The sequence below is a fragment of the Vigna radiata genome, chromosome 5 (genome assembly GCF_000741045.1).
Source record: "Vigna radiata var. radiata cultivar VC1973A chromosome 5, Vradiata_ver6, whole genome shotgun sequence".
Taxonomy (NCBI): Eukaryota; Viridiplantae; Streptophyta; class Magnoliopsida; order Fabales; family Fabaceae; genus Vigna; species Vigna radiata.
The window spans coordinates 21,183,187-21,197,912 of NC_028355.1; the positions used below are offsets into that span (position 1 = coordinate 21,183,187).

The 14,726-nt window shown below is 30.7% G+C and overlaps 2 protein-coding genes across 2 annotated transcripts; both read right to left on the reverse strand.

Annotated features, from left to right (window-relative positions):
• Positions 1–2,962: 2,962 nt before the first annotated feature.
• LOC106760454 (increased DNA methylation 1) lies at positions 2,963–4,783 on the reverse strand. Its single transcript, XM_014643884.1, has one exon. The coding sequence runs from the start codon at positions 4,781–4,783 to the stop codon at positions 2,963–2,965; it is 1,821 nt and encodes a 606-aa protein (XP_014499370.1).
• Positions 4,784–7,850: 3,067 nt separating this feature from the next.
• LOC106762623 (interferon-related developmental regulator 1) lies at positions 7,851–12,716 on the reverse strand. The gene is made up of 13 exons (XM_014646626.2): positions 12,364–12,716; positions 12,090–12,258; positions 11,925–12,005; positions 11,396–11,490; positions 11,202–11,317; positions 10,989–11,099; positions 10,754–10,863; positions 8,893–9,202; positions 8,724–8,801; positions 8,595–8,645; positions 8,414–8,503; positions 8,225–8,302; positions 7,851–8,067 (listed from the first exon to the last, which is right to left on the reverse strand). Exons 1-13 carry the CDS (start codon positions 12,371–12,373, stop codon positions 8,023–8,025), a joined length of 1,344 nt encoding a protein of 447 aa, XP_014502112.1. The 5' UTR covers positions 12,374–12,716; the 3' UTR covers positions 7,851–8,022.
• Between the last annotated feature and the right edge of the window lie 2,010 nt (positions 12,717–14,726).

A 14,726-nucleotide genomic window follows, 5' to 3' on the forward strand; every position in this document is an offset into this window, starting at 1 on the left:
ATGGCTAAAGGGAGAAATTTTAGGTGGCCATCAAACATTTTCCAATAATTTTGGAAAGGTGCCCACAGAAGACTTAATGCGATTCTAGTTAACAAAGGCAACAATTTCATCCAAGGAATCATTTGGTGTAAAGGTTTCACAGTAATACCAATTACAATAGATCTACGTAAATGTCTAAATCTCTAAATTATTGATAATTTCGCCTGATAAGCCTCTTGGTATTTAATTTTACGGATTTCAGAGTATGTTACCTAGATTACAGATTATGTATAAGGTTCCCAAGAGTTATAGTACAGGGTGGAGGTGTAAATTGACGACAGATATTAACAGCAAATGCACTGTGTTATATTTTGAGGTTACTGATGATTAATAATGCATCATTAGATGATATATAAGAGTATTATATTACAAGATGCCATATGTCATAGTCAGAGGTCTTAAATTAAATTTAATATAGTAGTCTTATTAAAAATGTATTAATACGACATAGGAAAAGGTCTTAGATTTAAGATATTGGATTTTAAGAATAAAAAAATATTTATCAATAGTATCATACTTGAATTAATTTTTTATGTTGTAAAAATGAAAACGCTTTTTATAAATTGTTTATGATGTAATATAAACTAGTTTAGCATTCTCGATGTAAAGGATATAAGATTATATAATATAAATTAAATTTGAGGTTATCTCACGAGCTTTGTTAAAATATTTGCAAGTGGATAATTGAAAGTTATAAATTAAGCACAAATATTTTTTTTCAATAAAATGACAAAATGTTTATATGTTTTTGTCTTTTCATGAAATGTAGAATTGATAGTGTTAAAAATTCCTCTATTATCACAGTTCGTCCTTATATATTAGATTTCACTAAATTTCAAAATTTTGATAAAATTGTTTTATTCACGCTAATTTTAAAAAGAGTCATGTCACTTTATATTGAGTTTCAACACTTGATCAAACAACCATATTTTGTTTATTGTTTTCGTAAAAAATAATATTCTTTCTCATGAAAACGCAATATTGTCTATGGGAGATCTTGCCATCTAAACATTATATGATTTCATGATTTAAATATTTTCATAACGTTTATTTGAGACATTTGACGTTGCAAATGACAAGCAATATGTACAAGAAGTACTCATGGATCCAGAATCAATCATTCATGTTTATTTCAACATATTTAAGAAAAAAAATTCTTTTTAACAACTTTTTTTATAATTTTTTAACAATGCATACATGATAATTTGTGATTGGTCTATTTTAAATAATTTTTTAAATATAAATTTAAACAATCCAATAAAATAACAAAAACATATCTTAATATAAAAAATTGTTAAAAAAAATTATTAAAATATCAAGATCTCATATTTAATGCATATTTTTTTTGAAAAATTCCATACCTTCCTTTATCCGAGAATCACTCCAATGCTTATAAAGTGTTTGACACATCCACAAATCTTTGGTCTAATTGTGGATGCATAATGATGTTTTAATTGGGAGATTTTAGTAACATCATTGCTTTGTCATTGATACGAAGAAAGGAAGAAAACATTTGGATGCAAACCTATAAAGATCTTATGCCACCTTTATCAAAAGTCACTTACAATATGATTACTAGTATTATTGTTATTCATTATCATATCATTGTTATCCTTATCATCTTTTTTAGTATCATTGTAGTCGCTACAACTATTTTTACTATCATACCACGATTACTACCATTCTTTTCTTTTTATTCTATAATTTTTTTTCTAACATCCTTATATCTTATATGTTAGTCTACCATATATTGATCATCAAATAAATCCTTATTTAATCCCTTAATAAAAATTCACTAAATCAGTCCTCAAAATTACTAAAATAGTAAAGTAATAATTGAAAAATATATTTTATCCCAAATTATAATCAAATTATCATAATAATTAAAAGATTGAACTTTAAGTATATATTTTTTCAAATATGTTTATTATTAATATGTGTATATATATATATATATATATATATATATATATGATTTAATTGTTTCGAAAAAAAAAAATTAATAGAATGGATAAATTGTAAAAAAAATACAAAATTAAATAAGTCTTTGCATGGAAAAACAGCAGTAAGAGAATTAAAAATCATATTTATGATTTACCGACATAAATTCAATAAAAAAAGGTAATTTTTTTTATTCACATAACTTCAATAAAAAATAAATAAATAGAACAATTTTAAACAATAATTTTAAAATAAATTTTAAAATAATGTATAATTTTAAAATTTTAATGATTTTCGAAATTGATAAAACTTTTAAGTAACTTGGTTAATTATTAATAAGAAAATGTAAAATTGAAATTTTGAACATGCAAGTATAAAATAAAGAGCAGGAAAATCAATTACATGAATGACAAATGTATGCCTATATACATTCGAAAATGGAGACGCAGAAATTACAAACACATCTCATCATCACACGAACACATCAGTCACTTCTCATTAAACATCTCAAGATGTACATGTCTAATAATGATTGTGTTTTACTTAGAAATGCGGAATTAACATCACTACTTTTAATTCAACACTGTGAAAGACCATTTTCGCAAGTATTTCAACAAGGAAAATAAAATTTTAACACCATTTTTTGACACCATTTTGACACTGCACACGTGTCAAAATGTGGTTGGACGATTTCAAATTAAAAAATAAACTTTGGTTTTTCTCTTCCAAATATACCCCTGTCTCAACTTTTTTAATTTGAAATCGTCCAATCACATCTTGACACGTGTGCAGTGTCAAAATAGTGTCAAAAAATAGTGTTAAAATATCATTCTCCTTTCAACAATACTGCATATTATAAATAACCAAACAAACGATTATATGAAGTTGAGCAAATTGTCCTATAATCTGCAAGCAAAAGCAGTAGAGATGGCCATTAACGAATAAAAAAACATTGACATAACTAATAGACAAAAGGTTTAGATCATACATAAGTTTCTTGCAACAAAGGTTTGTGGCAGAGGATGGTACCCTCGAAGGTAAGAAAAACAAAATCAAGTAGCTTAGACTTATCTGAAGGTTTCATCTTTACAAAATCAAATGATTTTGTCCATGTGTTTAACGCACTGCACGAGGATGGCAGAACCAACCTCTCCACTCCCAAGTAACTTAACTGTTTTTCAATCTCATTCATCAACATGCTACACATTCCTTGTCTTCTACACTCCATCTTAGTAGCCACAAAGGGAATTTCCGCAACCCTCTTCCCCAAAATCCTCACAGTAGCAGCAGAAATCACCTCCTTCTCCCTCTCCAGAACCACAGTATAAAATCCACCAAAGTTCAACCGATCCACTTCTGACCCTCTGCTGAAAACAACATCAGCTATCAAATCTCTACCAGAAAAAGCGTCAATAATCGGGTCAAAACTCCCACGTAATACATCAAGAGCTACACTTAGCTTCCTTTCGTTTTCACTCAAACCTTCAACTTCATCCAAATTAAGATATTCTTCTCCACTGCTATCCCTTCTCACTGCCTTCAACAGCGTCCAAGTAACATCATCTGCATCAACAACATTAATGGCTTTTCCCAAAAGCTCCTGCAGACCGGAAAATATCTCCTCGCAGTCTCTACTGCAAAAGCAATTCCTACTACCAACACGGTCTTCTTCCTTTTCCAACTTGGTATATGACGAGGCTTGAGCCTTTAAGCATCCAAAATGGAATTTTCTCTCACACTGAGGACAAACTAAAATTCTGTTAACACCCACATTATGAGCACGGTCGTCTCTGCATCTAGGTCGCCTGCATATTTTGCAACAACAAACTGGGCAGAACCAATCACCATCAGGAACAACGCTTAAACCTAAACACTTGAGGTGGAACGAAGACGGGCATCCATCACACAACACCAGTTCACCACCGTAACGACAAACAGCACAAGTGCTATCATTTGGATAACCACAGTCATCGATTTCATCTTCTTTCACAAACCCATTTTGCTTAGAACTTAGGGCCTCGTTTTTACAATCTAACAATGACCTTCCATCTTCCAAGAAAATGCTAGAATTTGGTCTGTGTTTTTGACACCTGGCATGAGCCTCAAAGCGAGTGGGAGAAAAGAACTTGTCACAGCAATCACAACATATGCCACCGTACGACAGCTTCCCTTTCTTGACCACGCCATTTGCACCATGGCAGGTTACCACGGAATCTAAACCCACAACACCGTTTTTTATCAACCAAGGGATAAGAGTTCCACGTTGGTGTTGTGAAGACTTAGAAACTGGTGCCTCACCCTCTTGCGTCGTTGTTTTGATCGACGGCGCAGGCTTACCTCTTCTACCATTCGTAGAACTAGAGCCTTCTCCCAACTCATCATCGTGATCATCCTTTTCCCTTTTCTTGCACACCCTAGTTCTCTTTTTGGATTCTCTTGTCTCCTTATTTGGTTGAGAAGAAATAGGATATTCGAGAAGAACGTTGTTTTCTTGAAAATCTTGAGGGTTTTCATTGCAACCTCCCTCTTCTATGCAAGCTTTACATGCCCTTGCGAGAGAAATGTAATTCTTGCCATTGATGGGTGATGTGTAACGCAGCTCCCACTTATCTTTCTTCTTAATATGCCAAAATTTCCAACCCAGATAAAGAAGATGTTTCTTAACTTTTAAGGAGAGGTCCCTGCTTAATGAAGATTCTCTCCTGTTACTTGGCAGTGATGCGAGGTAGTACCATTGCCTCACCGCTTCAGGGCAATATTCAGGTTCAATGTTGATTCGTGGAGGCTCAGGCGTAGGAGCCATGGATCACCACCATGGAAGACAAGGAAGCATTCTGTATCCTCTTTGTATTCATGTAATTTAAAAAAAACCTTACTTTGTTTGGTGGTTCAGATACCAAAGGGTCTAATGTTTTGTTTTCTTTTTCAAATATTAGGATGGTTTCACAAATATTTCATTAACTCTAAATTTTAAATTTTAAGATTAGTCCATATTTCCCAGACAGAATATTACATTTAATTTTAATTTGACATTAATTTGCCTTAATTAGGCTGTATAGAATATTTCTTTTTATTCTTTATGGATGCTTATACTAATTAAGATTGTTATTTCCAACACTTCATTAGGTTTTAAATAAAAATAATAATGAAAATAATCACGATTTAGAAAAGAATGTAAAAAAAATTATCTGACATCAAATTATACTAATTAGGGTACTTTTTATGATGTAATGTTTTATCTAATACACCTTATTGTTATTCAATTTTGAAACTGAATAATTTTATATCATATCATTGTTTACTTTAACATACCAATATTTTATTTTAAAAATAATTTCATCTAAAACTTCTATATATAGTTGTTATTGCATGTTTCAAATATTGATTTTTTTGTTAATTCGTTATATGTGTTTGTTGACTTTTAAATCAATAGTTAATTCATCAATAACAGGGTTTTTAGAAAATGGAAATTATAAATCAATAGTCGTCACAGCATTGTGAGTTCGTGTTTTTACATATTTTTGTAAATAATTTAAATCGTTAATAAATGGTATAACTAAAAAAGTTTTAATAAAAGCAATTTAAAAAAGATAATTTAAAATGTTTTCTATATTTATTCAATTTAAAAGATGTTGAAAAATAAAAACTGATTAAATGAAGGTACTTTACATAAATAATTAAGTTTATCATTATTTCACAATAATGTTGTTCTTTCATAATTACCTAATATATGTGGAAGTATACCCAGAATTATGATTTACATATTGGCCTTCCAAAACATGTCGAAATTATCAGATTAAAATGGAAAACTTTTAGCAAGTTTTATTTTGAAATGTTGTATAAAGAGAATATCAAATGATAATTTAGACCAATTCATAACTCTGTAGAATTGATTATAACACAGTCGAATTATAAATATATTTTGTTTGACTACATGTGTAAAATTTTATTAATAAATTAACAATAATAAAAGATGATTAATAATTTATATTTTAGTATATTTAAAAAATAATTTATTGTATTGATTTCTATATATATGTGAGTAAATCATGAAATGAATTTAGATTCATGTAAATATATACTGACATAACGTACCTTAACATACTTGATTTTGTTGAGTGATTCAAATCCTGAAGGGTGAGTTTTTTTTATTTCCAAAAAAAGTTATCGAACTGATTTTCCAGATCTTTTATCAAGTTTTTAAGTTTCAAGATGCAGTCCACATTCTCATGAATATATATATTATTAACCATACTGTATGTAATATTTTTCTCCATTTATATAACTATTAATTATGATGATTTTATTAATTAAGATTTTTATTTACGGTCATTCATTAAATTTAAAAAATGAATAAAAAAATAGAAGAGGCTGCTAAAATTCTCAAAATTTCAAAGACCTTTACAGAGGTTAGGCTGTAAACACTGTTTCATGATATTTAGACTTATAAAAAAATCACATAAAATTTAAAACTTTTAATCAACAAAATAATCCATTAATAACTGTATTATTTTAAATACCTTTTAATTTTTTTTTAAATCTTAATTAAATATCATTTCTTTTATTTCTTTTTTTCTTTAAAAAATTAATAATTGATTGAACATCATAAAAAAAAAATCTTTTAAGATACTTTCTAAATCCCGAATAAACACATATTCTTTGAATATCTCTTATCCTTAAATTGAATTTTTTATTTTCTTAATAGAACATCCACATACAAGTTATTTGCCAAGTTAAATTAATTTTAAACTCTTACATACACGGGTTAATGTTTATTTATGTGTTTGTTAAAAAAATTAGAGATAAAAATAATAATAAATATAATAAATTTATAATTAAACTTTGAATATAATAAACCTTAAAAGTAATTCTTAAGTTTAGAAAATTAATATATTTATAAAAATATTTGTAAGAATATAAAAAATAAAAAATGTGCCAAAATATCATATACTTTTTAAAAATATAAAAATATACAAAAATATCTAGAGTTGAAATCTTTTACAAATCTATAATAAATTTCCAAATATCAAACTCGCGCAAACAATATCTCCTCTTTACAAATCCCCACAAAAAAGAATAGAAAATGTAAAATCCTTAATAGAGAATAAATGTTTTCATAGATGAAATGGGAATAATTTAATAGATTGATAAATAAAAAATGTTTTAATTAATAAAATTGTATAATTAAATTACTTTATTTAATATAATATATTAATATTATTACAATATAAAAGTATATTAATAATATAATTATTAAGAATTTGTATATAAAATTTTTATAATGATAAGTATTAATAAAATAATTATTGTAAAATTGAACCTGAAATGCATCTGAATACATAATTTTTGTAGATGCAAACATAAAATTAGTATATACTGAACATATTACATGATTTTATATATAGTTTCATGATTCCTTTCCGGTTTGCTTACTCTTTATTTTTTTCTCTTTTTCTGATTAAGAATATTACCAGATTAAAAAAAATAGTTAAACTTGAAGCTTTTTGTTAAAAAAATAGTTATATATATATTTTTAAATTTATTTGAAAAAAGTGTTTTAAATTTCATTCAAATATTTAATAGTCATTAAAGTAACAACATTCATGAAAAATGTCATCCTTTAAAAATTACTTTATCTCGCAAAAAATAACTTAAAAAGGAAATATTACATTCAAATAATTAATTTATAGGATATAATATCTATTCATCACTGAAGAGTAGCTTAATGAAGTCAAATCAGATCCATATACAAGTGTTCTATTATTTTTTATTTTTTTCACTTTAAAGTTAGATTTAATACATAGAAAGCAATTTAATCATATATAATATTTTTCCAAATTAATTTAATTTCTTTCCACTTGTACATATCCTTAAAACAAATAGGCATTTGAAATCCGTTCTTAATATCAATTTATTATTCATATTACAACATCATAAGTCTCACGTCAACAAATGAAATTGATAGGAGTACAGAGAAATATTGTTACACAAATGAAGGATCGAATATCTAAATGACATAATTATCGTTGTTCCCAATCAAATTCATGCATCCTCGTGGTTGATGGCGTAGTGGCCGAAGTTTCTGCCCTGTAAATTTAACAAAAAGGAAAAAAAAAAATAAGCAGCCATATAAAATCAACACGGCACATTCTTTTGCAGAAGAAAGTTATCATATTTCAAATTACGTTCAGGTGCCATATTATCATTTTAAGTGAATTTTCTCCTATACAGTAAGAATGCCAACCTCAGATAATATCCGCTGCTTATTAAGTAATTGCGTCCTAGCCTTGTTCAAAACCGAATTTGGAGATTTAAACATTCTCTGCGGTTAAAGGGAACGGAGCAGGTTAGCACATGAAAACAAGTGCGGTGGGGAGTGGGGGAACATACACGAAAAATCAAGATAATTGAGCACAATCACGGACAAATTTACCTTTTCACCACCAGACATTTTGTGTTCGCTGTTATTAAGATATTTTCTCTTCGGCGAAAAACCAAATACATCATGTAGAAACTCGTTTTCCTGTTTGCCAAGGGAGAAAAGGGTGTCAACACGAGCTCCAGATTACACAATAACCAGCAGCTTGCCAAAGAAAAAGGTAGAGAAAGTCTACCTGCATATGCTTAACGAATCCTCCTCCAAGAAAATGCTTGATAAAATTCAACTGCAAGAATTTGAATGTAAAAAATGCTACAAGAAAAGATATTTCAAGAAGTATGGAAAGACAGGACACAAGAAATACCTGTATCATTTCAGACCACGATGATGTCTGCAGGGAATCACCCCCAATCTTCATTGAAATATCCGGGGAGTAACCATACTAGGATGACAAGATAAGATCAGTACAGAATCCTCACCTTCATTAGCAAAACATCTATTGTTGTTAAATAATAACCATAGTAGTAATATACCTCAAAAAAGTCCAAGATATCTCGGAACAAGTTCCTTTGACTATTAAGATCTTTCTTTGCAGAACCTTTTCCACCCGCCTCTATGGAAAGTTTTTTGCATTGATTCAACACCTTTCCTTTTAGTCCCTGTAAAAATATGTAGCTTTCGAGTGGTTTACTCCCTTCTTGCGTTGCATCACTTGCATTGTCTGACTGGGCAGAAAACTTATCTATAACTCCAATTTCAAAAATCAGAGCAAGTGCTTCACCAGCAGCAATTCGTACAGATCTGTCTTCCTTGTCTAGAAGACCAGATAAATAAGATATTGAACTGCATGAACAACAAAACAATAAGTTGGATCCCAGGAATGGTTACATAGAATGCAATTCTCCATGGATATTTTTTGTAACAACAAATAAAACAGATGAAAGATAAATCTAAAATATTAAATCGACTTCCTCATAAGTTAACATTACTTTATGCATAAACTAATTCATAGAGGACCTCTCATATAGTTTCTCCAAATTTTTGCAACTTACACAAACTAATTTAACTTATGGAGAAGTTAATTTCATTTTTTTCTTCAGATGTCTCTCTCCCATAAATCCTTCTACAAAAGTTCGTTCAAACAAACTCATAATACTATCTTTCTGGGACTCCAATTATACCCATTATACCCACATTATAACTACCTTACTGAAAATAAGAAAAGGAAATACCTAAAAACAATTCATGAAAAAAGAGTAGAATAAAAAAAAAAAATCCCAGGGTTTGAAAATTTAAATATCACATTTATAAGTTGTTACATCTTTTAGACATCAAGTGTCAAAATAAATAACTGCTTTATCTCAAAGTTTAAACCCAGGGTGGCTATAAAATATTTAAACTCAACCGATATCCCCATTGTTCTTAGTTGAAATATATTACGTTTTGTGCAGTCAATTTTGCCTTTCAATCGTGTAAAAATTGGGTGCAGGCTATTCCTCTTATATGGGCACTTTTCTTAATAACATGTAACAAATGCGTCAAGTCTACGAAACAGTTAAGATCTGGTTATAAATAGAGGCACTGAAGGCAGTGGAGCAGTACAGGGTAGAAACTGATGCAGACAAAATGGTGGCATCAGCAAAATGGTTAGTCGTGCTATCTCCAGATTCTAGAAATGGCCTCTGAACACTAAAATTAGGCCTTTTTTAGGAGGGGAAAAATTACAAAATTTCCAATCTCTAGAACAACGTTTTGCTTACAAAACCAATCAAAAAGCTGTTATTTCTCACTTTCTGTCACAACCCAACACCCTCATTTCTGAGTATAATGTCTCTCAACACCTCCTTTATCTCTCAACTCGGCACTCTAGCAATTGATTTCTCTTCCTCAGTGACTGCTTTCTCTTTTCTGGTGACTAGTTTCTAACTTTCTCTACCCATTTTTTCTCTTTTTTAGGTGACATACAGGTTCCTCTGGCAACTGGTTTCTAGTTTCTCAGGAAACTGGCTTCTGTCCAGCAACAGGGTGGTCTGTTTCTTGTTATATAGGTCATGGCAACATGTAGGAAGCTTACATTCGGCTCTCGGTGGGACTTGTCTCATACATAACTTTTCATTATATTCAATATGGTATCTGGAATCTTAGGTTCTTTTGAAAAAATTTAGTCGCCAGCTTCAGTTTCAAAGGTGACCACATGGTTCAATAGTATACACTACGTGAACTACACAAAAAAATAGAATATTCTGGGATGGGATATTAACACACGGGGTTAAATTGATTTCACATCATATATGCATTTAAATGATTTTAACAACAGAAGCCTATTAGCATGTTAACTATATATAAATAGTGTAGAACCAAATAAAAATGGATGGAAAAGGACAGCATTCTTACTTTTGCCAATTTTTTGAATTTAACTTCAAATTGCTTACTGTGGAGAGAAGAAAAGACCACGCAGTCACCACGTTAGCTATTAATGAAGCAGAAGGTTTGACAGCAACTACCTAAACACGGTAAAAAGATTGTCATTTTAGTTAATTTAACACAACTACTATTAGAAATATGAGTCAATCTTAAAACGGGTGACTAGTGAATAAAACAAATTAGTATGTTTGAAACAGATACCTACATTGGAACCTGATTTGGGATTAATAACTCGCCACATTATGTCCATTGATCGTTCTGTTTCTTCTTGATCATTCCCCCCAATAAAGGTAATTATAGCCAAACACTCCACCAACTATAAACATCATTAAGCAGATAAAATTAAGCATCATAGAAAGAGAACCACAAGGAGAAGTCCGAATACAAGAATTTGAAATATTTCCAAACTCCTACTTACTGATGGTATCTTCGAAACATCTATTGTAGATGTGAGAGATTCATCCAAAGGACGAATGGATTCTTCAAATATTTCACGGGCATTATCACCACATCCAACAGTCAAGGCCAGACAACCTTAAAAAATGAACGACATTAAAATATTCAATTCAATAAAATCAATACTAAGCATGCTTAAGTTACTCAAATTCTTACCAATCGCGTGAGATGCCAAAGCTATCTCTTTAGCAGATGTCTTTTTAGATCCCTTTTTAATTGAAGAAAGGCATTGATGTAACAACGTAGCAAATCTGATTAGAGAAAGCACCTCGAGGTTATGACAACAATCACTTTAGAGTGAAAAATGAATGTCCATGTGCTTATGCACAGACTGCGAAGTTAATTTATAAATAGAACCACCAACAAAACCTTAAAACAAAGGATCATCATTGGAACACATATATCTCATATTTTCAAAATATATGATATTGCTTATTATAGCACATTTATATAACTTATCTTTGTGTTTTCTTATGCAATAAAAACAAGAATTAAATTGCCATGCTTTTTAACACTGTCAACAAATTAAAATCATCTATAAATGACTTATACGGGAGTTACTACTATATGATTCAACAAGCTTACTGCGAAGTTGTGATTGGATGAAGAGTAAGTGCACTTGGATTAAATTTTAAAAGCAATAACACAACAGCACACATTAAATTAAATAACCAACAAAACCTACTTCTTCTCCACAAACTGATGCTGCATGTTGCTATTGAAAGCGTCAATTATCGATGAAAAAGCTTTCTCCCTCGTGGAACCCCTTAATAAATCAACAAAAAATGTTAAAAATTCCTCAAGTTCCATCCAAAATGTTAATTTATTTCGATATCGTTAAGCAAAGTACCTTTTCTCATCTAGTGCATCGAGAGCTTGGTCGAGCAAGGAATCTTGAACAAACTGCACATCTTCCGCTCCGGACACCGACATGAGATCAGAGCGAGCAGTTGACGACGAGGTCACGCTACTATCATCATCACTATCAAACATCGCAGCATTTTTACGTTGAGAATTACCTACAGAGAGCACAGAAACAAATAATTAGTTAATTAATTAAACAAATAGAAAATCAAATAGAGTCGGATCGATGAAAACAGAAACCCTAGTTATTATGAGCTTACGCTTTCCCATGACAACGGTTTCTTTGGTTCGTTCGTTGGGTTACTAAGGTATGTGTGTTACAAAAAGGAATCGGAATTTGAGAAAGAAAGAGATGAACAAGTATCGAGTATGCGTAGGGCGGAAACAGAATCGAAAGGTATCGGAATTAGGAAAGAAAAGAACAACAGCGACGTCACTGGTTTTGAATCGGATGATGAACAAGCCATTAAAATTCTACGACAATCAGTTGGAATTCGAGAGCTTCTCTCCGAGAGAGGAATTGTTTCCGAATACGATTGGGTTTTCGTGTTTTATCTAAATAGGTAGATGGAACCCTAAAAAAATAAAACACGGCTAAACGAAACAGGGTTTTGATTATCATGAAATACTAATTCTTATTTATTATTTATTATAAATTAATTGTGACCAGATAAAGGAATAATTCTAAACGGTGGGTGGTGTGAAACGTGAATATTCGGTAGGCGTACGGTTGCGTGGCGCATTTTGAACCGTTAATGTTCGGGTTTTGCCCTTTGGGAATTCGACACGTGGCTCTGATCTATTGAGTGGCGTGTAACACGTGACGTTTCGTCCCTGATTTGATTTTGATGACGATGCGGCACATGCTTCCCCAGTTTCCACCAACTTTCTAGGAACAACAATGCTTCTGTAAGGAAACACCATTAGAAGGTTTTAAGAACATTGTGGAATATACTACAACAAAATTAACAAAAAAAAAAAAAAACTACTTATTTAGTTATTATTATCGGCGTGACTTGCTATATTAAAGTTAAATTAATACTATTTTACCTAAAAAGGATAATCAATTAAAATTACCGACATTAGTCACAATGAAATATTTTTACATTATTACAATTCTTAACTAATTTAATTAATTTTGTCTAAGTTGTTTTTAATTCACATTTATAATTCTGAATGTGTTTGTCAGGCTTTTGCATTAAATTGAATCATAAATTTATAAAGACACTCTGTGTGTTTGTTTGAAAACATTTAAGAGAATACTAATAATGCATGTATTATAAGATTTTTGTTTTGGGTCAGATTTTAAGAATGGGCCTCCTTGATAAATGGGCGGCCTATTGAGATGTTATTGGGCTTTCCGAAAATATTGAGAAAAGATAGTGATTATTATAGAGGAGTATAAGAAATAAGATGGAAAAAGGTGAAAAGGTGGAAGGGATGGCATGTGAGGAGAGTGTTTAAGTTTGAAGGAGATAGGGACAGTCAAAGCATTGGGATTTGGGAATAGCAAACTCCTATACCCTCTGAGTAGTAGCCTGTGAAATACAAGGTAAGATGACACAGGAACTTTTGTTGAAAGAAATGGCATGGGAGTTAGTGGGTGTGGGGTATAACCTTCCCTTTCTCTGTCACACTCCCCGTCTCCCTCGCACCCCAAAACACTAAATACGTACACATCATTCAGTTTTTTGGGTCATTTACCCCCTGCCTGCCAGCTCTTTCCACCTTCAATTCTACATCCCACATTCACCAACCTCTATTATTTTTCTTTCATCTTCTACCTACTTTTTTTTCAAAACCACCCCACTTTTCACCCTTATCATTATCTACAAATGCCTACAACTTCAACTTATTAAATACGTACGTGTGTAATCTACAAAGTCATATAAATTATAAAGTCATGCATGCTTTCTCAATCTCACATAATAATCTGCTGCATCAATGCTGTGTTTCGTACAAAGACCACACAATGAGGGTAAACTAATTAATCTGTATTTTCTGCAGTGTGACAGATTTATTATGTGATGCAGCTTTCATCAGGATAGTAGTTCCAAATTGAGTTGTTTGTTTTGTGGCCTTTCGATCGTCTTTTTCTGCAGGCTCATAGATATACCTGAATATCTGCTCCAATTCCAACCATGCTTCTGCAAGATAATCCTATATTAAAACAGAACAATTCTTTTATTGCACGCACCTATTGGAATAAAAAATGTCCGAGAATGGCACAGATTTAGTCACTTCATAAAAAAATGTTTTTTTTTTCTTTTTTATTCCAGCGGTGTCGTCAACTAGATAACATGCTACGCAATAAGCCTTTAATTCTGCTATTGTTTAATTTATATCATTATATTATATAAATATGATTAAGCACATAAAAGATGAGCATTTTCTAAAATAAGAAAAAATGTTGTCCCATTCGAAAACTCTAAATCAAGTGCTCTCTTATTGTAGTCACGCGACTTAATCATGATTCTTCAGATCTCAACTTTGACTATATAAATGAAATACCCAAAAAGAACAAGTATGCAGACAAGTATTCAACAAATATTAATATAAGTAATAGATACTTAAAATAAAGCAAGGAGTGAATAGTCTTTGTGAGATTAGTTTTTTACAACTT

What these genes read in the sequence shown, in the direction of transcription:
- LOC106760454 (XM_014643884.1), bottom strand. Translation starts at nt 4,783, where the DNA reads ATGGCTCCTACGCCTGAGCCTCCACGAATCAACATTGAACCTGAATAT.
- LOC106762623 (XM_014646626.2), bottom strand. An exon ending in ATATCTTGGACTTTTTTGAG is followed by an intron (nt 8,802 to 8,892) that starts GTATATTACTAC and finishes TTGTCATCCTAG; the next exon opens with TATGGTTACTCCCCGGATAT. An exon ending in AAATGTCTGGTGGTGAAAAG is followed by an intron (nt 8,303 to 8,413) that starts GTAAATTTGTCC and finishes CTTTAACCGCAG; the next exon opens with AGAATGTTTAAATCTCCAAA.